Consider the following 26405-nt stretch of genomic DNA (forward strand, 5'->3'; position numbering starts at 1 on the left):
GCCACAATAAGACCTCTGTTTGCCTGCAGCTTCACACAAAAAACCTCAGCTGCCTCGATAAGACCTCTGTTTGCCTGCAGCTGCCTCGATAAGACCTTTGTTTGCTTGCAGCTTCCCACAAGAGCCTCAGCTGCCTCGATAAGACCTCTGTTTGCCTGCAGATTCACACAAGAGCCTCAGCTGCCTCGATAAGACCTCTGTTTGCTTGCAGCTTCACACAAAATCCTCAGCTGCCACAATAAGACCTCTGTTTGCCTGCAGCTTCACACAAAAAACCTCAGCTGCCTCGATAAGACCTCTGTTTGCCTGCAGCTGCCTCGATAAGACCTTTGTTTGCTTGCAGCTTCACACAAGAGCCTCAGCTGCCTTGACAAGACCTCTGTTTGCCTTCAGCTTCACACAAGAGCCTCAACTGCCTCGCTAACATCTCTGTTTGCTTGCAGCTTCACATATGCGCTCCTGATCCACTGCTTACAACAGGAAATGCAAACGTGGAGTGTATTTGAGTTTGAAAAAGGCTTCTAAAGTTTGTCCACTTTGGAAACTCAGACTTGATTTGCACTAACGAAAAATGTATCAACCCCTACAAAAATGTCTATTATAATCCACATAATAATGCACATTTCCCATTGCTGCAGGATAATTTTTTCTGCTGTAGAAAACTGGCTCAAATTAAGACCCTACACTTGTATCTGTCTAATAAAAACAGCAATTGAAATATAGCTTCATCTTAAACTAATTTGCCTTGTCTCCCAGCTTTCTAATTGAAATATGTGCGTTAAGTTTCTTCCAGTCGGTTATTACCTTATAAACCACTTAATACCCTTTTTATTAGCACTCCACTATGGATGCACGTCAGTGAAGGCTGCTGAGGGAAGGACGCCTCACAATAATGGCTGGAACAGAGCAAATAGAATGGCATCAAATATTTGATACCATTCCACTTACTTCACTCCAGCCATTACCACAGGTCCGTCCTCCCCAATTAAGGTGCCGCCAACCTCCTGTGATGCACGTCCTGAAAGACAAGACTTTCTCTCCATCTCGCTCTCTTCCTCAGACAGACCCGTTGGCTCTGTTTGTCAAGACAAATTCTGTTCTCCCTAGCGACTGGATCTATGAGGGCTTTACAGTGTGACCATTTTGTCCGCATATGCGTCTAAATATTTAGCTGCGATCGGGAATTTAAATTTAGGAGCACCAGTGCGCCTAGAAAAATTGTGTGGTGCCAGGACAACAACCTCTTCCTCAACATGATCAAGACAAAGGAGATGATTGTGGTCTTCAGGAAAAGTAGGCTGAGCACGCCCCCATTCTCATCGACTGGGCTGTAGTGAAGCAGGTTGAGAGCTGCAAGTTCCTTTGTGTCCACATCACCAACAAACTAACATGGTCCAAGCACACCAAGACAGTCTTGAAGAGGGCACGACAAAAACCTATTCCCCCTCAGGAGACTGAAAAAATGTAGCATGGGTCCTCAGATCCTCAAAAGTTTCTACAGCAGCACTACCTGGCATGGCAACTGCTCGGCCTCTGACTGCAAGGCACTACAGAGGGTAGTGCGCACGGCCCAGTACATCACTGGGGCCAAGCTTCCTGCCATCCAGGATCTCTATACCAGGCGGTGTCAGAGGAATGACCTAAAAATTGTCAAGGACTCCAGCCACCCTAGTCATAGACTGTTCTCTCTGCTACCACTTGGCAAGCGGTACCGGAGCGCCAAGTCTGGGTCCAAGAGGCTTCTAAACAGCTTCTACCCCCAAGCCATAAGACTCCTGAACATCTAATCAAATGGCTTCCCAGACTATTTGCATTGCCCACACCCCCAACCCCTCTTTTACGCCACTGCTACTCTTTGTTATTATCTATACATAGTCACTTTAATAACTCTACCTACATGCACACATTACCTCCATTACCTCGACTAACCGGTGCCCCCGCACATTGATTCTGTAATGGTATGTAGCCTCGCTATTGTTATTTTACTGCTGCTCTTTAACTACTTGTTCCTTTTATTTCTTATTCTTATTCATATTTTTTAAACTGCATTGTTGGTTAGGGTCTTGTAAGTAAGTAAGCATTTCACTGTAAGATCCGACGCATGTGACTAATAACAATTGATTTGGTTTGATAAGCTGGAAGTAGAAGCCTAAGTGTTCTTGTTTATTTGTTTACTCCAATTAGGGGAGGGGTGGAAGGGTTTGTGGGGAATGATAAAGGAAAATATATTTTAAAGATGTGTGTGTGTGTGTGTATATATATATATATATTAAGGGTATGTATATACAGTATATATAAATATATATATATATATACGCCAAAAATATATGGGGGATTGGAAATGATGCAGACAATTACATTGATGGAAGCTACAATCTATCTGCAATATTAAAGCTGATCTACCCACTAAAAAAATACAAATAATACAAAGACGTGAATGTCAGTCAATCCAGAGAATGTCAAGAGCTTTGAAAGTTTCTTCAGGTGCTATGATGAAACTGGCTCTCATAAGGACCACCACAGGAAAGGAAGACCCAGAGTTACCTCTGCTGCAGAGGATCAGTTCATTTAAGTTACCAGCCTCAGAAATTGCAGCCCAAATAAGTGCTTCACAGAGTTCAAGTAACGGACACATCTCAACATCAACTGTTCCGAGGAGACTGCGTGAATCAGGCCATCATGGTCGAATTGCTGCATAGAAACTACTACTAAAGGACACCAATAAGAAGAAGAGACTTGTTTGGGCCAAGAAACACAAGCCATGGACATTAGACCAATGGAAATCTGTCCTTTGGTCTGATTAGTCCAAATTTGAGATTTTTGGTTCAACCGCTGTGTCTTTGTTAGACGCAGAGTAGGTGAACAGATGATCTCTGCATCTGTGGTTCCCACCGTGAAGCAAGGAGGAGGAGGTGTGATGGTGTGGGGGTGCATTGCTGGTGACACTGTCAGTGGTTTTTAGAATTCAAGGCACACTTAACCAGCATGGCTACCACAGCATTCTGCAGCGATGCGCCATCCCATCTGGTTTGCACTTAGTGAGACTATCATTTGGAAGTCAGGTCATCTGATGCAGCACTCCATCACTCTCCTTCGTGGTCGAATAGCCCTTCTACATCCTGGAGGTGTCTTTTGGATCATTGTCCTGTTGGAAAAAACGAATGGAATTCATAGTTCATAACCACCGCATAAACAATCAGTATTTACTACTGCAGGATAACCTATGCATTTATAAATGTTTATGTTGTAGGCTAATTAAAAACATGTGATACTGTATATAGCCTTTGTTATGTATTATTTCATTAATGCCTAATAGATGGGGTTTGTTGTTAAGCAACAAAACGGACAAGTGCTCAACTTTAGGGCAATTGGCTAAGATTGGTGACAACATTCTTCTCCAATGTTTATTGAAAACATAAATACATTTGCAGAATGAGCACTGTCTCTGAAATGCATTGTTTCAATTGTTGGTTAGGAAGCTAGTGAATTTTTTGTCATATTATCATAGACGTGACGTCAGTCAAAACAACTCAAAACAAGGCATGGAATCAAGAACAAGATAAAATTAGCTCGAACGAGCCACCCATGATTCCCAACATGGCAGCTTCTTACCATTGTTGCTAGCTATATAGCATTCCAGAATCACAACAACACATGGCCTTCTGCACCTTTGAAGCTTGTTCACCGTTGCTTGTTCGCTAACCCATCTAAGTTGTTACCAACTTTCGCTATGTCAATAATACTTAATTTCACCGGCTATATCTCCATTTCCTCAGAGGAAGATGAAGTGACATCGTCACACCAGACTTCAAATAAAATCCCATTTTGTGACAGTCCCTGCCAAGATGTTCCCCATTCAACACTCGTCAGGTTGTGCTTACTTCCCTGAACTAGGCTCTGCTTTTCCACAGACACAGTAGCTTTGCTCAGGAAAACGCAGAATTTTGTCAATGCCATCCCTGACCCAGAAAATCACATTGCTTTCTACTCTGCCTTACAAGCAGGGAGGGGTCGAGTGAGTTGAACAATACCTTGGAAATGTATCTCAAAGATATGCCGTTTTATACCGTTTCCACCAGTAAGCCTGTTATATGGATGTCCCCCTATACAGGCGAGAAGGTTTAAGCTGGGGTAATATTTGTATTTTGACGGTGCGACTGGCTTTTTTTTTTATCCCATTGATTAGTATTTTTTCATTCCAACCCAAGGTCTCATCAGTCACAGTGCCTTCATGGGTAAATGTGAGTGATGGAAGAATGAGTGCATGGGGCTTGACTTAACAGACTGTCTCTTTCTCTCTCGCTCTTCCTCTCGCTCTCTTTCTCTCCCCGCCTCTCTCCCAAACAGACACACAATATGTCCCTCTCTCTTTCTCTCCCTCTCTCTCTCTCTCACACACTTTACCTGGGTACGCTTCTCTGAGACATTGATGAAGCGATGCATTTTCTTTATATCTGTGTCTGCCTCCTGCCTCTTCCGTTATACTCTGCTCAGTTGAGCGGCTACAGAATAACAGATTTTGGATTATCTCCTCATTTCGGTGGCCAAGACCCGAAATGGTTGCATAGTTGTAAAAAAAAAATATGGCATGCTGCACTAATACTAGGTTGAATAGGAATCTTATAACATTCTGGACTGCAGAAACTAGCACAGACTACCATGTGTTTCACTTTCATTTTTGCTACTCTCCTCGTTATAATTTAGACTATACAGGGTTTCTTCTGGATCTTAAAGGGGCTTAGGTGGTAGGTGTGGCAGGGGGCATGGAAGGGGTGTGACGGGGGTGCGGTCTTCCCGTCAGCTTGGTTGAATTTAAGAGAATATTTTAGAGGCCCCCATCTTGGCCCCCATTTCCCTGCAATTATACACATTTCCCCATGCAGCTGAGAGAAAATGTTGCAGATTTAAAGCACATTTCCTGCAATTCTTTGCATTTTGCCAAGCAGCTGTGAGAAAATGTTGTAGTGTTAAGGATAATTTCCTGCAATTCTTTGCATTTTGCCATGGCTAATGCTGTGTTATTTTGCTCAAACATAATAGCAAAATCTAAATTCATTGTTTTTGGAATTTTCAATTCTCCCTGTCTCCCTTGCCTAGCTTTTATTTCGGTGAATGTTAGTTCTTAAAGATCATATTATTAAAAAAGATAAAGGTCCATTATCTTTTGTACATACTCTATATCTGGTTTTAGTCATTTAAGTGTACATTGAAAGCGCTTTTCCATCCCGAAAAAACAAAAAACAAACATACAATGGCCCGCCCAAGGATTTCAATGGTATAAAAACTACTGCTATAGGTAAATCCCTCAAAATATCTTACAGCAGTCATTATGATGATGAAGATAATACTGTGTCGATCCAGTGCCTTGCATCCCAAAGTGCATAATTACAAGGTTCACTCACCATATGGTTCACAGTTGGGTGATATTCGGAGTCCATTTTGTGGACACTCCCCATGGTTATTGCAGTTCATTTAAATGAGAAAGACTGATTATGAATGAGCGTTTAGGTCATTCTTTGTGCATCACCAACCCAGGCTCAGATTCAGATCATCTTCAGAGATGCGCCACTGAACTGGGTACATGTATTGTGTGTCCCAGTGCGTGGGCTTAGACGTTCACTCAAATCAATTAAAGTGCTGTGCATGGACACCCAGGGGGCTAAGACTGTTTTGCATGGACAGCCAGGGGGCTAAGACTGTTTTACATGGACACCCAGGGGGCTAAGACTGTTTTGCATGGACACCCAGGGGGCTAATACTGTTTTGCATGGACACCCAGGGGGCTAATACTGTTTTGCATGGACACCCAGGGGGCTTATACTGTTTTACATGGACACCCAGGGGGCTTATACTGTTTTACATGGACACCCAGGGGGCTAAGAATGTTTTACATGGACACCAATGGGGCTTATACTGTTTTACATGGACACCCAGGGGGCTAAGACTGTTTTACATGGACACCCAGGGGGCTAAGACTGTTTTACATGGACACCCAGGGGGCTAATACTGTTTTGCATGGACACCCAGGGGGCTAAGACTGTTTTGCATGGACACCCAGGGGGCTAAGACTGAGGATTAGCATCACACTGTGGGTGTTTGGAGAGATGTAGGGTGGGAGGTTGCGTAGTTGTTGGAGCATTGGGCAAGAAATCGAAAGGTTGCTGGTTTGATTAACCGAGCCGTCAAGTTGAAAAATCTGGAGGTGTGTCCTTGAGAAAGGCACTTAACCCTAATTTGCTCCAGGGGTGCCGTAGTACTATAGCTGACCCTGTAAAACAACACATTTCACTGCAGCTATGTGGTATGTATATATATTTTTAAAAGTTATGATTATAGTTTAGATGGCGTCGTCATCCTCTATTGGTACCATTAGACCAGGGGTGGGCAATTCCAATCCTCGAGGGCCTGATTGGTGTCACAATTTTGCCCCAACCCCAGCTAACACACCTGACTCCAATAATCACCTAATCATGATCTTCAGTTTAGAATGCAATTTGATTAATCAGCTGTGTTTGCTAGGGATGGAGAAAAGTGTGAGACCAATCAGGCTCTGGAGGAATGGAGTTACCCACCCCTGCATTGGACAGTATCTCGTTAATCCCTAGATTTAATGTTCATGCCCGCATGGACATCTAATTAGCATAATATACACATATTTCTGTTTAAGCAAGAGATATCATTTTGGGATGGGCTGCGTCTCAATCCCCTGCATCCATCGCTCTCCCGAGTGGCGCAGTGGTCTAAGGCACTGCATCTCAGCGCAAGAGTCGTCACTGCAGTACCTGGCTCGAGTCCAGGCTGCATCACATCCGGCTGTGATTGGGAGTCCCATAGGGTGGCGCACAATTGGCCCAGCGTCATCCCGGTTTGGCAGGGGTAGGCCGTCATTGTAAATAAGAATTTGTTCTTAACTGACTTGTCTTGTTCAATGAAGGTTACATTTAAAATAAAAAAATCTGCCAAGGTTGACCTTCCTCATCTGTGGTAGAAGGTGGCAGAGCTACAGCGGTGTTTGTCAGACAAGGAGACATTCCAAGAAAATGTCTGTAGCATCCAACTACAAACTAATATGACCCCTTTATGGAAAGATGAGACTGTTACGGACAAGATTGTGTTTTCCGTTTTGCTCTACGATCCCCACAAGTGTCATGGTACTTCTCTGAAGTCAGAACTGCCAATCTGACAACCTCCAATCTGTCCAAACAGTTTGGGCTACACACTAATTTCACCCACCATCGAAAGGTGAGACTCTCACGGACACATAGGCCTACATGTCAGTTGTTTTGCACTAGGACGCCCACATGCCTCACAAGACTCGTCTGAAGGTAGCCTGTTATCAAAGTATATAAGGAAGTACTTCCATATAAATCTGTCAATGATGGGCAGTGTATGAAAATCTCACCCATACATCAGTTCTGTTTCCTCTTTTCCTCTTAGGAAAAGTAATAAACCTGAACTTGAATTAGCCCAGTTAACTCAACCCCTGAAGTTGCCCACTTGCTACATTCTTGCAGGCAGGATATCCTGTTTAATACAGGCAAAGATATGGATGCAGTAGAAGCCTATAGGAGCTCTTTGTTCGTTAGAGCCTACCTACTGGGCAAAACTGGTTGAATCAACATTGTTTCCATGTCATTTAAACCCCAAAATCTATGTAGTGACATTGAATCAACGTGGAAACTAATTGGATTTGCAAAAAGCCATCAAAGTAAAGGCATTTACTTTTAACCTTTAAGTCCAACGACATAGCGAATTTGTTTTATTTATTTTATGTTGAATTCACGTTAGTTGACAACTCAACCAAATGTAAAACTAGACTTTGAACTGACTTCTGTGCCCAGTGGGTGTCTATCTAATCAGTTGCTGCTGCACACCCGTCCTAAGCAAAATGGGCTACCTCTGGGAAAACTCCAATGAAATATTAAGCAAGGTTTTTCTTCTTTCTTCTTTATCTCCACTCAAAGGCTGATATAGAGAATATAGATGCTGCTGCGGTAAAATCCACCACTCAGGCTGGGAGGTGGTGAGATGCTAGCCGGCTCCCCCACGCTACCACAGATAGAGTTACGGCGACGGGGAGAAGTGGCGTGGGCGGGAAACCTAATCAGAGGCAAATGTGAGCTGCGCTGCCATTGATGGAGGAGGATTAGACGATTCTATTCACTGGGCCCGAGCTTGGATCACGTCCATATCTCTCTCTCGCTCTCCTTCCAGAGCTGCTCGTCATTAGTGCCTCCCGATACACAAGCGCACTCACATACACTCACTCATTCACTTATCAGACCTACACGTTCATAAACCTCTCCTAGATGCCTAGTCCTCAGGTCGAAGGAAAGGTTAGTCATCAGGCGAGTAATTCACTGGAATGTTTTCCTTTGTACAAGTGCTTCTAATCTATGCCTCCATAAAACATTTTCCTTTGCCTCTGAAAATAGTGAGGTCGATACCCACAGGGGATCCCATCCATCTCAAAGACACAACAGGTTGTCCAAATACCTCCTCCGCCTTGTCACATCAAAGGAGTCTTAAGTCCTCTGGGAGACAGCAAAGGAAGTTTTCCAGTACGTGGAACAAACTGTGAAACACGCCTGAGTGTTCGGATGAGATTTCAGAACATTTGTTTGTGTAAAAAACATTGCTTGGGCTTACACAATTAAGTTAATACCATAGGGTCGGGTATCATCTCACTCTCAAAAGAGACCTGCATTGCTGTGTTTTCCCATCACTGATTTATTATATTCCTTCAGATCTTTTGAAATCAAAAGGAGCAACCCCTGTCTCGAGTCAGGTGATATCAGACCCAGAGTAGGTGTCAGCCATCAGATGAATCAGAAGCACATGGAGTTCCGAGTTTAGCCGGCAGAGAAGTAGCCTGGGCAGCCGCTTTATGGATCTCCACTGTCATCTGGGCTTAAAGTGCACAGCCGGTAATACACTCGTGTCCCCTGGTGACCCGGGTCTTACATAAAACATTCTCCACTCAGGCTGGAAAAGGCTTCGATTTCCTCCCTAACTAGATTTAATGGCAAGAAGGCTAACATTCCTAGGCATTAGCCACACTAGCATGGTGTTGGAAAATGGTGTTTCACAATGAAAGTAGCCATATTTTCCTTGTTTTTTTGTTGTTGCCTTCTCGCCATGAAATCCAGCCTGAATGGAGAATGTTTTATGTACGAGCCGTTCACCGGGGGACTTGTGTGGATCAAGCCCAGACTATAGTGGAGATCCATCCATAAAGCCCACTAGTGGCTGCCCAGGCTAGTACAGAAGTAGCGGATGGGGAACCCTACCGTACTGTTACAGTATCTAGTCTCCCGCTGGCATGGAGTCCTACCGGTCTTATTATGCAACTATGTAATTGAACCCCCCTCCCCTTGCTCTACTACCTCTTGGAGTCACACAGTAAGAGACACGGCTCTTTTGTTTACCACTGGGCCTAAGGGACTGTTTACATCCGCCCGAGGAATGGGAATTCATGCACCATATTCAAACCATGTCAGCTGGGTTTAGGGCTGGCAGAATTGGAGGGTGATAGCACAGCAAACGTCTGACCTCCATTGAGTGTCTGTTTCTAAAGCCCTAATATCACTATATCCCCCTGACTCCAAAACCCATTGGATCTCCTCCCCTCCTGGCTATGCTTTACCCTGAATGTTACGACTGCATGGCGTCTACATTTCAGTCTTGATAATTGTTGTCACAATAAGTCGGGCACAATTTGATGTCGTCATGAGTCAGATTATGGCGAGTGCAGGTACTGACACATGAGCAGCATTTTAGGTCCGTAAACTAGCTTGCCGACAAGCCTGAAACAGCATACTTTTACTGCACAGGCTACTGCATACCTCATCAGTGCATCTATGCATGTTTATTGTAATGCTTGATGACATATTATAGTGTTCAGGTAGTGAGTTATCTCCTAGATCTCTAACTTTGGAAAACTGACACTAACATTTGCTGAACATATTGCTGTCCTATATTTCAACTATAATTTTTGCTTTGGTTTATTATAAGCATGAATAAAATAAAACCTGATTATGCCTAATTATTGTATTTTTTTATTTTAAACGATGTTGCTTTGGGATATTTAACCAGACATAACAATTCCAATGTAGATGTAAGCTTTTCAAACAGCTGTGATACTATGTGTTGTGAGCTTACATTTTTGTGTTTACAAAACATCTAACTCTTTTCGGGTTCAGTGGGAGGTCAGGGCAGACTGTATCACTTCTGAGTGGTCAGTTTGAGGTTGTCACTACCAATGTCAACACGAGCTGCAGATTGTGTTACCTATGCCGTGAGGCTTTCCGGCTTTGAAGTGAAGTCTCTCTCTCACTCTTCTCTCACCCACCCGCCATCTTTGACTGACCAGATAAACAACTATTGTTACACAAGAGTTCACATCCTAAAATTGAACTCCAACTCAGTATTAAGTACAGAGCAGACCAGTACAATGTTATTAGCTCAAAATGAAGACAAGAGAATCTCAAACAAGGCCCTCCAATACCTGCCTGTCTCTGTGTGGATTGCCAAAAGAGGCTATTGTCCATCACACAAAGTGGAACAGGAAATAAATTAGGAACTGTCACATAGTTGGGACAGATGGCCCTGTGTCTCATTCGCTTAACAACACTGTTAGTGAGGTAAAGGGCGCAGGCCAGTTTCTCCCCATTAGCGTGAGAGAGTCTCCTCGGGCTAATCCCATTAGCAAATCAGCTAGCAGCACGGCAGCTGACATGGGTGTACACATGCTAATTGGAATTAATTGGGTGAACATAATAGTAATCTCACCTTTGTTCATTGCTTGCCTCCTCTTCTCCACACAGCATGAGGTTCAGTGAAGCACAGGGATAATAGTAACACCTGACTCAGATTTTCAGTCAAATCATGTCGACTGTAGGTAAGCTAGTAGCAACCCGTGTGGCAGATAATGGCAGCGTTCATTTGGATTGACAGGCGTTAACTGTTATGACAGTTAACGCCTGCCGCACCAATGTGTCGGAGGAAACACCGTACAACTGGCTACCGAAGTCAGCATGCATGCGCCCGGCCCGCCACAAGGAGTCGCTAGCTTATGATGTGACAAGGACATCCCGACCATCCATCCCGACGCTGGGCCAATTGTGCGCCGCCTCATGGGTCAACCGGTCGCTGCGACACAGCTTGGGATCGAGTGTCTTAGACCGCTGCGCTACTCGGGCGGCCCTTAAATGACCCTTTTACGTATTGATCAATACCCAGGTTAACCATCCAACCCTTTAATGCGGATGAATTACCTGATGCATGGAAAAAGTCACTACCGGGCTGATGGAAACATGAAATGCCGCTACAAATGAATAAATGCTGACAGACAATTTGTCCGTTCGACATGGTGGGATATTTTTGTCTGTGAAATTAATTATGCCAGATATGGCAGTGGAAACACCTTTACGCGCAAATATTTATATAATAACCGTTATATCGAAGTAAACTTGGAGTCACTCAATGAAACAGGAAAGCACAAGGTGGTGAAAGTGCACTGTGATTGGCTTGATGTTCCTTTCCAATAAATATTGAGGGTCTTATTCTGGTGACATGATGATCAATATTCGGCTGCCGTTTGAAAAATACAAATAATCTTGCCCTTATCCATAATAATCTCATCATGTACAGTTGAAGTCTGAAGTTTACATACACCTAGCCAAATACATTTAAACTCAGTTTTTCACAATTCCTGACATTTAGTCCTAGTAAGAATTCCCTGTCTTAGGTCAGTTAGGATCACCACTTTATTTTAAGAATGTGAAATGTCAGAATAACAGTAGAGAGAATGATTTATTTCATCTTTTATTTCTTTCATCACATTCCCAGTGGGTCAGAAGTTTACATACACACAATTAGTATTTGGTAGCATTGCCTTTAAATTGTTTAACTTGGGTCAAACATTTAGGTTAACCTTCCACAAGCTTCCAACAATAAGTTGGGTGAATTTTGTCCCATTCCTCCTGACAGAGCTGGTGTAACTGAGTGAGGTTTGTAGGCCTCCTTGCTCGTAAACGCTTTTTTAGTTCTGCCCACATATTTTCTATAGAATTGAGGTCAGGGCTTTGTGATGGCCACTCCAATACCTTGACTTTGTTGTCCTTAAGCCATTTTGCCACAACTTTGGAAGTATGCTTGGGGTCATTGTCCATTTGGAAGACCCATTTGCGACCAAGCTTTAACTTTAACTGATGCCTTGAGATGTTGCTTCAATATATCCACATAATTGTCCTGCCTCATGATGCCATTTATTTTGTGAAGTGCACCAGTCCCTCCTGCAGCAAAGCACCCCCACAACATGATGCTGACACCCCCATGCCTCACGGTTGGGATGGTGTTCCTCGGCTTGCAAGTCTCCCCCTTTTTCCTCCAAGCATAACGATGGTCATTAAGGCCAAACAGTTTTATTTTTGTTTCATCAGACCAGATGACATTTCTCCAAAAACAACGATCTTTGTCCCCATGTGCAGTTGCAAACCGTAGTCTGGCTTTTTTATGGCGGTTTTGGGGCAGTGGCTTCTTCCTTGCTGAGCGGCCTTTCAGGTTATGTCGACATAAGACTCGTTTTACTGTGGATAGAGATACCTTTGTCCCTGTTTCCTCCAGCATCTTCACAAGGTCCTTTGCTGTTGTTCTGGGATTGATTTGCACCAAAGTACATTAATCTCTAGGAGACAGAACGCGTCTCCCTCCTGAGCGGTATGACAGCTGCGTGGTCCCATGGTGTTTATACTTGCGTACTATTGTTTGTTCAGATGAACGTGCTACCTTCAGGTGTTTGGAAATTGCTCACAAGGATGGACCAGACTTGTGGAGGTCTTCAATTTATTTTCTGAGGCCTTGGCTTCTTTTGATTTTCCTATGATGTCAAGCAAAGAGGCACTGAGTTTGATGGTAGGCCTTGAAATACATCCACAGGTACACCTCTAATTGACTCAAATGATGTCAATTAGCCTCTCAGAAGCTTCTAAAGATATTACATAATTTTCTGGAATTTTCCAAGCTGTTTAAAGGTACAGTCATGTTAGTGTATATAAACTTCTGACCAACTGGAATTGTGATACAGTGAATGATAAGTGAAATAATCTGTCTGTAAACAATTGTTGGAAAATGACTTGTGTCATGCACAAAGTAGATGCCCTAACCGACCTGACAAAAACTATAGTTTGTTAACAAGAAATTTGTGGTGTTTGAAAAATGAGTTTTAATGACACCAACCTAAGTGTATGTAAACTTCCAACTTCAACTGTACGTAGCCTACCAATACCCACACTCTCTCTGCGAGCTGTTGGCTAGAGCACACGTGCCAAGTCCAAAGTGGGCCCATTTGCTATATAAAGCAACAGTTTTTGTGACAAAACCGTCACTACCATTTGACTAGTATTTTTTATGGTAATTTAACCACAAAAGTTTTTTTTTTATGTGCACTATATTATCATGCACAGCCTTTTATTCGCAATAATTCAGCTAAATGGAAACATCTCTGGTGGGAAAATGTGCATATTGCTTCATGCAGATGTTTTAATATTCACATGAAAATCTGTCTGCAATTGAATGAAAACCTAGCTACAGGAGAAAATAAATTGGTCCACCAAGCCAGTGATATAATTGAAGTTATGTAAAAAAAATCTCATGTTACATTTTTTTGTATGGTATAGACAACAATAAGTGCCTCTCCTCAGCTTAATTAAATAATTAAAATATCTAGTCACTACATCACCGATAATGTTTGTAGTCATTTTTGTAGTGATTTAAATCCATTTAAGTGCATTTTTTGCTTTTGGTATGCGTCAAGTACAATAAAAATACATTTTGTCAAAATACAGTTCCCTCAGGAAGTATTCAGATCCCTTCCACATTTTGTTATGTCAAATCCTTATTATAATTTTTCTTCTTCTAAAATACTCGGCAATACCGCATAAGGACAAAGCGAAAACAGGGTTTTTAGAAATGTTTATGAGACTCGAAATTGAGCTCAGGTGGATCCTGTTTCCATTGATCATCCTTGAGATGTTTCTACAACTTGATTGGAGTCCACCTGTGGTAAATGATGATTGGACATGATTTGGAAATGCACACACCTGTCTATATAAGGTCCCACAGTTGACAGTGCATTCTAGAGCTAAAACCAAACCATGAGGTCGAAGGAATTGTCCATAGAGCGCCGAGACAGGATTCTGTTGAGGCACAGATCTGGGGAAGGGTACCAAAACAATTCTGCAGCATTGATGGTCCTCAACAACACATTGGCCTCCATCATTCTTAAATGGAAGGAGATTGGAACCACCAAGACTCTTCCTAGAGCTGGCCGCCCCTGAGTTATCCGGGGAGAAGGGCCTTGGTCAGGTAGGTGATGGTCACATAGACAGAGCTCTAGAGTTCCTCTGTGGAGATGTGTGAACCTTCCAGAAGGACAACCACCTCTGCAGCACTCCACCCATCAGGCATTTATGGTAAAGTGGCCAGACTGAAACCACTCCTCAGTAAAAGGCACATGACAGCCTACTTGGAGTTTGCCAAAAGGCACCTGATCTGTAATCTGGTGAAACCAAGATTGATCTCTTTGGCCTGAATGCCAACTGTCATGTCTGGAGGAAACCTGGCACCATCCCTATGGTGAAGCATGGTGGTCACAGCATCATGCTGTGGGGATGTTTTTCAGCGGCAGGGACTGGGAGACTAGTCAGGATGGAGGGAAAGATGAACGGAGTAAAGTACAGAGAGATCCTTGATGAAAACCTGCCACAGAGCTTTCAGGACCTGACTGGGTCACAGGTTCATCTTCCAACAGGACAACGACCCCAAGCACACAGACAAGACAGTGCAGGAGTGGCTTCGGGATCAGTCTCTGAATGTCCTTGAGTGGCCCAACCAGAGCCCGGACTTGAACCCGATCAAACATCTCTGGAGAGACCTGGAAATAGCTGTGCAGCATCGCTCCCCATCCAACTTGACAGAGCTTGACAGGATCTGCAGAGAAAAATGGGAGAAACTCCCCAAATACACGTGTGCCAAGCTTGTAGCGTCATACCCAAGAAGACTCGAGGCTGTAACCGCTGCCAAAGGTGCTTCAAAAAAGTACTGAGTAAAGGGTCTGAATACTTATGTAAATGTGATATTTCAGTTGTTTTTTTTCTGAATTTGTACAAATTTCTAAAAAAACGTTTTTGCTTTGTCATTATGTTCTATTGTGTGTAGTTTGATGGGAGGGGGGGAACATTTAATCTATTTAGAATAAGGCGGTAGCGTAAAATAAATTGGATAATGTCAACATGTCTGAATTCTAACCTAATGCACTGTATAATAGAGGATAGAGGATCTGGAGACATGACTTGTTGTAGTTTTGGCCTTGGGTTAGCTTTCTTTTTGCCACCCACCATAATTTGCAAATAAATTCATTAAAAATCCTACAATTTGATTTTCTGGATTTTCTCATTTTATCTGTCATAGTTGAAGTGTACCTATGATGAAAATTACAGGCCTCTCTCATATTTTTAAGTGGGAGAACTTGCACAATTGGTGGCTGACTAAATACTTTTTCGCCCCACTGTGCATTCCGTAATATGTTAATGTATTTAACATGTTTTTGAAATACCTTATATGGCCAATTTCTTTTTACATTTCACATGTATCCTAATATATTTTAAATTCATCCCCCCCCCCCCCCCCATATGATTACTACTTTTAAGCTGCTGCTGCCCTCTACCCTGATATGTACTGTAGGTAGCTAGCTAATGTGATTGCACAGAAGGTATCTGTAACAGGCTGACCAAACCGGTTCTGTCTATCCCACCAGACACATTCATGACACGCAGGTTAAAATACCAAAGTCAACTGTGAACCAACCATAGTAATAACATTCATGGGCATTTAGCTACCTTACTGTTCCTAGCTAATTTGTCCAAGGAGGTAAACATCGGGTTGTTATTTTACCTGAAATGCATATGGTCTTTTTTTTAGCTGCATATTTTTTTAATTTTAGAGTCATACAAAATGGTGTGTTCCCCACTCTGACAATTAATCTACAGATACAAAGGGGAAACCTAGTTAGTTTTCTGTTTTCTTAATCTCTCCTCGTTCATCTTCTTCTGTGGATTTGATATGGCGGTTGGCAACCAACTTTAAGGTGCAATTGGAGTGGAGTGAACCAGAGTGGACTGAACTGGAGTGAAGTGTGGACCTCGTTCATCTTTCAGTCACCCACGAGGGTATATGTTCGTAAAAAAACAATCAGTAGATGGGAGAGGCGAGACTTGCATCGCGTCAATCTCTAAAATGGAAAAACATCTGTAAATGTATTTTGCAACACTCGCACACACAACGCGGCCGGTTTGGTCAGCATGTAAGTCATCTTCTGATGAGCAAACTTACTTACCTGGTTAATGGATTTCCCCCTTTATCAGAATGTGAGGGGATATTGACAGTGGTCGATTCAATGTCAAGTTGAACCGTCAGAAAAGTGAAACCAGAGGTCTTAGATTCACTTTTCAACTCTGGGCGGGAAATCAATGGGGGAAACGTGAGCAATGTGTCAAAATAATTTTTACTAATGACTATTTTCTGGTAAGGACAGGGATGTACGCGCCAATCAGATGCGAACATGTCCTAATTTCAACACAATTTAATGTCAAGACAAAGACAATGAAGTAGGTTTTCCATGGAACCCGTGTTAGTTTGCCACTCAGATCTTCATAAAAGCAAGAATAATTGGGTGAAAGAGAAGCCCGAAGCGACCTCCTCCTCTTAAAACACAGCCCATCCTTTGAATAATAGATGGCCCATCTTTGCTAAAAAAAAAACGTGCCTGTCAACGATTCCCTCCCTCCTTAGCGTGTCTTTATTAGCATTTTTTGTCTATTTCTGCCTGTGATTTAAAAGAAAACCTGCATTGCAGCAAAGGAAAGCCCCTTGTCTTTCTTTTTCCATCTCATTCCAGGGCGCTTTAAGCCTCTGAGAAGCATTGCTCTACGCTGTCATCATTTGTGAGAAATGAACAACCCCGCTGCAGGTCAAATAGCTGTGGGAAGAGTACCCCACTCCATGTTCTATCAAGCTCATGCCCCCAATATGCCACATAGAGAGGGCATCGAGTGGGTTGGAGGAGAGGCAATCTTGGAGAATGTTGTCGCAGTATTTTTGTCCTCAGCAGTGTGTCTCAGTAATTTGACGTCCGCGGAAAGCGTGGTGCTTGACCCTTTCACTTCATGAAAGCATGGTGCTTGACCCTTTCACTTCATGAAAGCGTGGTGCTTGACCCTTTCACTTCATGAAAGCGTGGTGCTTGACCCTTTCACTTCATGAAAGCGTGGTGCTTGACCCTTTCACTTCACGAAAGCGTGGTGCTTGACCCTTTCACTTCACGAAGCGTGGTGCTTGACCCTTTCACTTCACGAAAGCGTGGTGCTTGACCCTTTCACTTCATGAAAGTGTGGTGCTTGACCCTTTCACTTCACGAAAGCGTGGTGCTTGACCCTTTCACTTCACGAAAGCGTGGTGCTTGACCCTTTCACTTCATGAAAGCGTGGTGCTTGACCCTTTCACTTCACGAAAGCGTGGCGCTTGACCCTTTCACTTCATGAAAGCGTGGTGCTTGACCCTTTCACTTCATGAAAGCGTGGTGCTTGACCCTTTCACTTCATGAAAGCGTGGTGCTTGACCCTTTCACTTCACGAAAGCGTGGTGCTTGACCCTTTCACCTCACGAAAGCGTGGTGCTTGACCCTTTCACTTCATGACTTTGCTTTCGGCCTCATGTCAGTTTGACTCCTAACAAAATAACATCAGTGGCTATGTTGTCCTCACATTGAACTGAAGGGTTCTTTTGGATTTTTTTTACTTCGAAATCTGAACAGCTTTCATATGTTTTAAAAATGTTTCTTTATAGCTTTGTTATGTGTTTAGATTTGACCTGCACAATACATTTTTACTTCAACATGTCCATAGTAAAAGTGGATGTCTACAGTTCTGCAGTTACTATAAGGTTTCATCCACCGCTAGTGAAGATGCAATAGCCTTTTGTTTTCTAGATCAGTGGATAGCTTTGCTGAACACACATAATTAAATAGAACACTATTATTTTGTATCTCTTTGACTGAACCCCTATGGATATGGTATATGATTTACTACTGTACAATTTAGAGGGCAAAGGTGGTCCTCGAGGGGTTGTGTTGTAAATGTTTCTGTACTTTGCTGAGCTGTGACAAGGGGGCTTCACACTGTGTCTGTTTCCTCCATGTTGTTTCAGATCTCGTCATCAAAGTCGCCAAGGATAAATTTGGAGCCATTCAGTCGGAGTATCAGAAGGTAAGTGTGTGTTTGTGCACACACTCTATGTTTGATGGTTGTCTGTGGTTGTTCACACGTTTTTATGATTTCACATTCTTATTAGTGTCACAGTTTTTCTTATGATACGGAAACAACGCATATTTCAGATGTTGCGAAATTGGCACCGCCCTTTCTGTTCTAAAGCAATGTGTTAATTGCTTGTGGAAGCCAAGGTATGGCCGTCCTTTGTGTCAGTACACTGGAAAAACAGTAATTGCCTCTGGCACTGTGTATGAAAACAAACAGAGGGAGAAATTAGTTGTGTTTTTGTCTAATAAATAGCTTTAATTAAGAACTCGTTTTCTTTGAAGATCTAGGTTTCTCCCGAATCTTCAGAAGAAAAGCGTTAGAAAGTTTCCAGACAGAACTTCAATGATTTATTTATTAAATCAGGATTAAACTGTTTTGAAGCCCCCCCCCCCCCCCCAGTCAATGGCATGCCAAAACGTTGAAACGACTTCAAAGATGGAGTGTACAATATATTAGAGGCTATAGATGCTCTCTGTCTGTGTGCAAATGTCTGGATATGCATGTCAATTTTAAGTTTGATTTTCTGCTTCATTATTTGGTTTGTATGGCTTTGCCCTTTCTTTGACTCTGCGTTGGCTTTGTCTTCTGCATGCCTTCTTCATCTGACTTGGCAACCCTCAGCCAGAGAACATTGTTCTGACGCTCCAGGTAAAGTCTGCACACTACCTAGCTTCCTTTACCTTCATTCACCTGTCTGGTCCATGTCCTTCGCCACCCTACCCCTCACCCATCTAGCATCCCTTTAGCGCTCCCTGCCATCACATCTGTTGAACTGACCCAGCGGGCAAAACTGCTTGCAATGATGTCAGACTTCGCAATGATAACGTCAGGTTGTACACTCGTGGCAAAATGACATTTTGTTTACCCATCTTTTTAGCATACTGGGAAAAATACCTCTTTCACTGATTGTGCTGTGGTTATCTGGCATCTCTTCAACCCCCCAAAAAATGAGAAAAAAAAACGATTTCAATTAGAAAATAATGTCATTACTTGGCACTTACCATGACACATTTTGCCAGCTGGGCTGGGGGTCTTGGAAACTACTTGTGGTTATGGTCATCATTGGAAATCCATTCAAAGTTATATGACAGTCACTGGGTTCATATGGGTTTGTACTATACCATATTAAGTGCCTTCATTAATATGATCATGCCAGTCGTACAATAACAGGCACAATTCATATCTGTGTATGAGCAATTTCCTAAAGGGTCAGATTTGTTTCGGACCAGGGATTTCGATGGCAACCATTCGTGTAGTTTCCTGAATCCTCTGCAGTGTGTTTCCCCCTCTTCTCTCCCAGACAGCCAGTCAAACCATTGCCATGCCGAGCCTCACTTGAGCCCTGCATGTGCTGATGTGGCCAGAACTCCAGTTAATTCCTAAGACACTGGACCCCCCCCCCCCCCACCCCATATTCCGTACAGTACTAGTCCATAAAGACCCTCATATATCACATTCCCATGCGGTAGGCGAACCTGCTGGAGACTGGAGAGGTTAGGTGATGCTTATCATCATATCTCTTACCATTATGTCAAGGGCAGTCTTTAGAACGTCGTTTTTACCATGTAAAGGGTTGTTGGTGAGGATTGGACAGAGATTACAGTTTACTGCTACCATTACCACCCTGTGATACACTCTCTCGCAATCGGACAGTTATTCTGGTGAGAACATTTGTCAAAGTCCCTTTTTCTCTCCTCGTTATATGCACTGAGAGAATGGCTGTGTGTGTGTGTGTGTGTTTTCATCCCTAATTGGACAAATGCCAGTAGCAAGCGAGTAGCGGACGGCCCACCTGGGATCTTAACCTTGAGAATGAATCAGATCACATACCGTTGAGTTACACAAAGTGCCCTTGCCAGTTGCCACCCAGTTCAAACAGCTGTGGGAAGCATTTGACAGAAAGATCCATCTAAACGCGACTGTAGTGGACGTGCAGAACCCTCAACAAAGACAAACGAAACCGTTCATGGGCAAATAATGAGGCCAAACCGTCAGGGCTGGTCAGACATGGCTGCTTCGTTCATTATAGTGAAAGTCACACATTCCCTCCAGCTCTGAGATTTACCACGTCTGATAATGTGGAGAAAAAGAAGCCAGGGCGAAGGGGGCTTTAGGTAAGACAGGATTTTTCTTTATCCATAGCCTCCAGGAACTACCTGACTGACACCCAATGAGCCTTACTCAGCCAAATAGTGGCTTTGAAAGTTGGATTAACTGAGCAGCTGGAGATTTAGAAACTGTCCCCAAAGATGTCGAAATTAGCAGGAAAGGAAAGGAGAAGAGGTGGAAAAAGTTCCAACTAGATTTGAGCCCATGTGGCATTCGATATGAGTCAGAAAAACATTTATTCTACTGTCAAAATTGACGACAAAGTGCAATTAGGATCATTTTGGAATTTTGTGAAACTTGTGGCCGTTACTGTATCACAGTGTAAATGAAGGTTGGGTTTGTTTTAACCCTGACAACGTGCCCACATCTGGCAGCACACAAGTCATTATGAATTCAGGGTGCAGCTACACGCGACCCAATCATAATGCTCGTGGTCAATTTGGGTTGACTTTTGATATCCCTATGGGGCTAGTTAGAGTCCATCGGTAAATTACACAATGTACATGGGACAATATGTTCACCCAGGGGCACCCCAACTGTTTCGGATCAGCGACCTTGCGATCCACCATGTAAAAAAAAAAGAAGGATGTAATCTAAGCCGAATGTTTACTTTTTTAAAATTGGGGCTATGACAGTCTATTACAAATCAGTCTGACAGTACTTTTGACAGAATTTCAATCTGAAGGAAGTCTGGTTTGAAGTGACTGAAATGCATCAGAAAGGTATTGGGAATTTCAAAAGATCATCAGGCAATAATTTGTTATTATATTCTGTGTAGATAAAAAAAAAACATCATAATTGACGGTGTTCTTTTCCCACCAGTCTGGTTTCGTGCCTGGTCTTGTCCACTCTGTTCTAATGAGTCCTGTGTGGCTCGAGGGAAACAGAAGACACACGCGTGTTGCTGAGATTATCTTTCAGTGACGGGGTCGTAATATTTTTGTTGTTGCTTAAACCGTTCAAAGAATAGACACACATTTGTAGGAAGAAAACAGAAACCAATCTGTTCATTATAAGCGCATCTAGTGGCTAATGGAGGTTATTGACGCAACACCGGTTCTATGAAACAAGTGCAATTGCTTATTTTTTTTCTCGTAACTCCATTTTCAAATCAGGTGTAAACCACGTGGCGAATTTGCAGAAGAAATATCCAAAAAATATGCATAAACATGGTAGCAGTTGAAATGGAACAGTTTGGAGATAATGGGAAAATGATTAGACCGAAGGTGAGTACAGTCGTGGCCAAAAGATTTGAGAATGACACAAATATTAATTTTCACAAAGTCTGCTGCCTCAGTTTGTATGATGGAAATTTGCATATACTCTAGAATGTTATGACGAGTGATCAGATGAATTGCAATTAATTGCAAAGTCCCTCTTTGCCATGCAAATTAACTGAATCCCCCCAAAAAACATTTCCACTGCATTTCAGCTCTGTCACAAAAGGACCAGCTGACATCATGTCAGTGATTCTCTCGAGTGTTGACGAGGACAAGGCTGGAGATCACTCTGTCATGCTGATTGAGTTCGAATAACAGACTGGATGCTTCAAAAGGAGGGTGGTGCTTGGAATCATTGTTCTTCCTCTGTCAATCATGGGGTTATCTGCAAGGAAACACGTGCCGTCATCATTGCTTTGCACAAAAAGGGCTTCACATGCAAGGATAAGATTGCACCTAAATCAACCATTTATCGGATCATCAAGAACATCAAGGAGAGCAGTTCAATTGTTGTGAAGAAGGCTTCAGGGTGCCCAAGAAAGTCCAGCAAGCGCCAGGACCATCTCCTAAACTTGATTCAGCTGCGGGATCGGGGCACCACCAGTACAGAGCTTGCTCAGGAATGGCAGCAGGCAGGTAGGTGTGAGTGCATCTGCACGCACAGTGAGGCAAATACTTTTGGAGGATGGCCTGGTGTCAAGAAGGGCAGCAAAGAAGCCACTTCTCTCTAGGAAAAACATCAGGGACAGATTGATATTCTGCAAAAGGTACAGGGATTGGACTGCTGAGGGCTGGGGTAAAGTCTTTCCGATTGTTTGGGGTATCCGGAAAAAAGCTTGTCCGGAGAAGACAAGGTGAGCGCTACCATCAGTCCTGTGGCATGCCAACAGTAACATCTCCCAACCATCCAGGAACAGTTTGGTGACGAACAATGCCTTTTCCAGCATGATGGAGCACCTTGCCATAAGGCAAAAGTGGTAACTAAGTGGCTCGGGTAACAAAACATCGATATTTTGGGTCCATGTCCAGGAAACTCCCCAGAACTTAATCCCATTGAGAACTTGTGGTCAAACATCAAGAGGCAGGTGGACAAACAAAACCCCACAAACTCCAAGCATTGATTATGCAAGAATGGGCTGCCATCAGTCAGGATTTGGCCCAGAAGTTAATTGACAGCATGCCAGGGAGGATTGCAGAGGTCTTGAAAAAGAAGGGTCAACACTGCAAATATTGACTCTTTGCATCAACTTCATGTAATTGTCAATAAAAGCCTTTGACACTTATGAAATGCTCATAATTATACTTCAGTATTCCATAGTAACATCTGACAAAACATATCTAAAGACACTGAAGCAGCAAACTTTGTGGAAATTAATATTTGTGTCATTCTCAAAACCTTTGGCCACGACTGTACACAACAGTTCACCTGACACAAGACTGAATCCAAACATTACACTGTTTATTTTACGTGCATTTGACATTTACTGTACTTTTCACCGCATTTGTTGACAACAACATTTAAAAATATATTTTACATTCTGTAACATAAGATTATTCATGTAAAATGTGGGGAAGATGCAAGATAAGACAAAACAATTACAAGGGTTTGAGTGAGAGGACTAACTGGTGTCTCCAAGTGGCCACACCTCTCCAAAGCTTGCACAGTTCGTAAGCAATCTCAATGCACTTTTATGACTCAAAAGAAGTGTCTCCAACTATAAGGTACTTTTTTTGAGCTCTCCTAGCTGTGCCGTTGAAGAACTAGAGCAGACACACCTATCGTTGTTTACTTTGGAACACAACTCCGCATCCCCGCCATCACACAATTACTGTTGTTGTTTTCACAATCCAAAAACTGTCCATTTATAAATCCAAATCTGGTTGAGGTGGGCATGATTTGAAAGCTTGTTCTATTGCCAACATGACTAGCTAAGTTATAAAACATGATCTTACAGTGTTAGGCTTTCACAAGGCAATTCAGAGAAGCAGATGGTAATTTTGGTGGGCATAGAATGGAGTCATGAGTGCATTCAGGTGCGTGTGCCACGGCAAACTTTCTTCACAATAAACAAACAGGCTCATTCTGTTCAGAACAACCCAGGGTATGACACCATGTCATCTTGTAACTGTGCATTCAACATAATGATCATAAACGTTGACACTGTATATGACATGAGTTTTATGATTTGGTAATATTAAGTGTTTGGCATACTTGTATGACATCAAAGCGGTATTTATTATAATCCTCAGCTTCTCATCTTTCAAAGTACATTGAGTCATCTTCATTTACAGCATTTCCCTCACTCAGACAACAAAACATTTGCTTAAATTGCACAAATTATCGGGAGGGATGGGGGGGGGGACTTCTTGTCGCGCGCAGTGCTCAGGTTCTGAACGTCTGTCAGTCAAAACCCATACAGCACTGAGAAGCGCATAGCCAGAGCTCTAATGTCATGTTTAGCATGTTACTGTACAGCCACTATGTTCCAATTTAGATGCTTATTGGTGTCCAAATTTGCCATTTTCAACCCGCATACGGGAACAAATATTGAAAGCGTTTAATGAGAAAACTAAAAGTTGTGCTACATGAAAATATTGTCTAATTTACATTGTCATTTATTGATCGTCCCTAACAAGCCCCGGAGATAGGCTATCCAAAGTCAAACCAACTTCGTAATGTTCGTAAAACATTTCGTAATAAACCAAATCTAAAACGAGGCCAAATCAGGAAGTGCAGTTGCCCTTTAAAAATATGAAGATTAGAGAGAATCAGTAGGGAAAGCCACGAGAAGAGCCCAAGTCATTCAGACGTTTTGATAGCGACCCCTTTGATCCTTTCATAATGAAGCAGCCCATTGAACATCATTGTGACAAGTTACGTACGGTGCAGGAATTACAGATCCCTATTGATTTTTCCAATTTTCAAAGCCCTCACTTACTTCAGTTGACATAGGAGGAGATCAGTGGGACGGCAGCCTTACATAACAAGGGGAGATGGGAGACAGTGTTCACGATAACCAACAGGATCATTTGAGTGCTCTCAAGTTTGGCCCCATGTGCTCAAGCCTATGTGTGACTCACCACCTGGATTCGGTCTCATGTAGCAAAACGTGAAATTGTGTTTTTTACGTTGGATAAAAGTAGAGACTCAGAGCTACAAAATTGTATATCATACACTGCATTTGAGGAACAATGGGAAAATAATTCTGCTATGACAGTTGATCAAATTGTAAACTCACTTTTGAGAAAATCGCCTTTGAATGTTTTGGTATCTAGTGAAGAACTCTTCTTTGTCTACACCCATTCAGCATCGTTCACACCCTCTTAAGCTTTAGCCCCACCCATCTCGTTTCGCTCTCGGAGTGCACACTTGATGCTCTGGCCAATGATTTGTTTACCTATGGATAACATGAAAACAGCATAACCAGCTCTGCTGGTGTCGTGGAAATTTCCTCTATTTACCAAATCATGAGAGCAAACCACACACAAGTCAGAGTTAGTTATCACAAAGTCCATCTTTAATTATATGAGCTCTATCACAACCCTGTGACTCTCAGATCAATTCAGTGTCTATCAATGAATTCTCTGAGAGTCCCTTACACATTTCAACTGAGATCCTTTATAGCAAAGACACACATAGTGAGACAGCATAGGCATAATTTATCGTTCAGCTTTGTCTCCTAAACTATGTTATTTTCTCAAACTCAGAACCATAAACAAATCCTCCATATCAACAGCCATATATCAAATCCATCCTATCTTGACAAGATCACAGAGACACACTGACTGGCACACAGACATTGTGGAGCCAAGAGATACACGCTTGACCTCTCCCCTCTCCGGCCCAAGCAACTTAGTCTTGACATAGAACAGATACTGCAACCCCGCCACAGTATTATACAAAAATAACATTCTGAAGAGAAGTAACTTACAAACATATGATGAATATAAAACATCTTACCTATGTTACCAGCTAATTCTGATTATTCCCCAACACTGGCAACAATTTCATTACGCTTTTTTGCAGACGTTTACTGACACCGGCCATGTTGTACACACGTCATGTAACTTTAGCTAACGAACCAGCCAGCTAACGTTAGCTAGTTAAAAAACAATGAACAAAGTGTCAACAATTCCTAACATTAGGCTCTAACTAGAAAAGCAAACAGCTCTGGGAAAGGAATAATAATGTCCGCTAGGTAGCCAGTCAGCTAACAGTACACTTTAGCTTAAGACATATAGCTAGCTGGCTAGGTAAACAATGAACCTAGCTAATGAGCCAGCCAGCTAACGTTAGCTAGTTAAACAACAATGAACAAAGTGCCAACAATACCACAGTGCTGGGAGCTAACCAACCAGGTCCAATGTTAGCTAGCTAACATTAGGCTCTAACTAGAAAAGCAAACGACCTTGGGAAACAAATAGTAACGTCAGCTAGGGAGCCAGCCAGCTAGTGTTAGCTAGCTAGCTAACAATACACTTTAGCTTTAAATGAAACCACTTTCTGTCAAAATTAGACACGTGAAATATCTGAAAATGTAGCTAGCTAACGCTAGACTATCTTAACTGTATATGTCATCATGCATGATGGACGCATCTCCATGTCAGGAATGCCATACCACAGTTGCCCTTAGTTTGAAGATGTAATCCGGAGACAGGTGTTTTCTCCGTCTCTTTAGCTATCATACTCCAATTCCACTAA

At 42.6% G+C, this 26405-nt stretch overlaps 1 protein-coding gene across 6 annotated transcripts in view; it reads left to right on the forward strand.

Annotated features, from left to right (window-relative positions):
• The window catches only part of LOC139390606 (prominin-1-A-like), a 119376-nt gene that overhangs the window by 17930 nt on the left and 75041 nt on the right, over positions 1–26405 (forward strand). For 4 of the 6 annotated variants that reach the window (XM_071137837.1, XM_071137841.1, XM_071137838.1 and 1 more), the window contains exons 2-3: positions 18265–18323; positions 18996–19022. In XM_071137837.1, coding sequence (XP_070993938.1) covers positions 18265–18323; positions 18996–19022 — 86 coding nt within the window. The remainder of the gene's footprint in view (positions 1–18264; positions 18324–18995; positions 19023–26405) is intronic. The other 2 variants (XM_071137839.1, XM_071137842.1) reach the window with 1 other exon arrangement.

The sequence above is a fragment of the Oncorhynchus clarkii genome, chromosome 31 (assembly GCF_045791955.1).
Source record: "Oncorhynchus clarkii lewisi isolate Uvic-CL-2024 chromosome 31, UVic_Ocla_1.0, whole genome shotgun sequence".
Taxonomy (NCBI): Eukaryota; Metazoa; Chordata; class Actinopteri; order Salmoniformes; family Salmonidae; genus Oncorhynchus; species Oncorhynchus clarkii.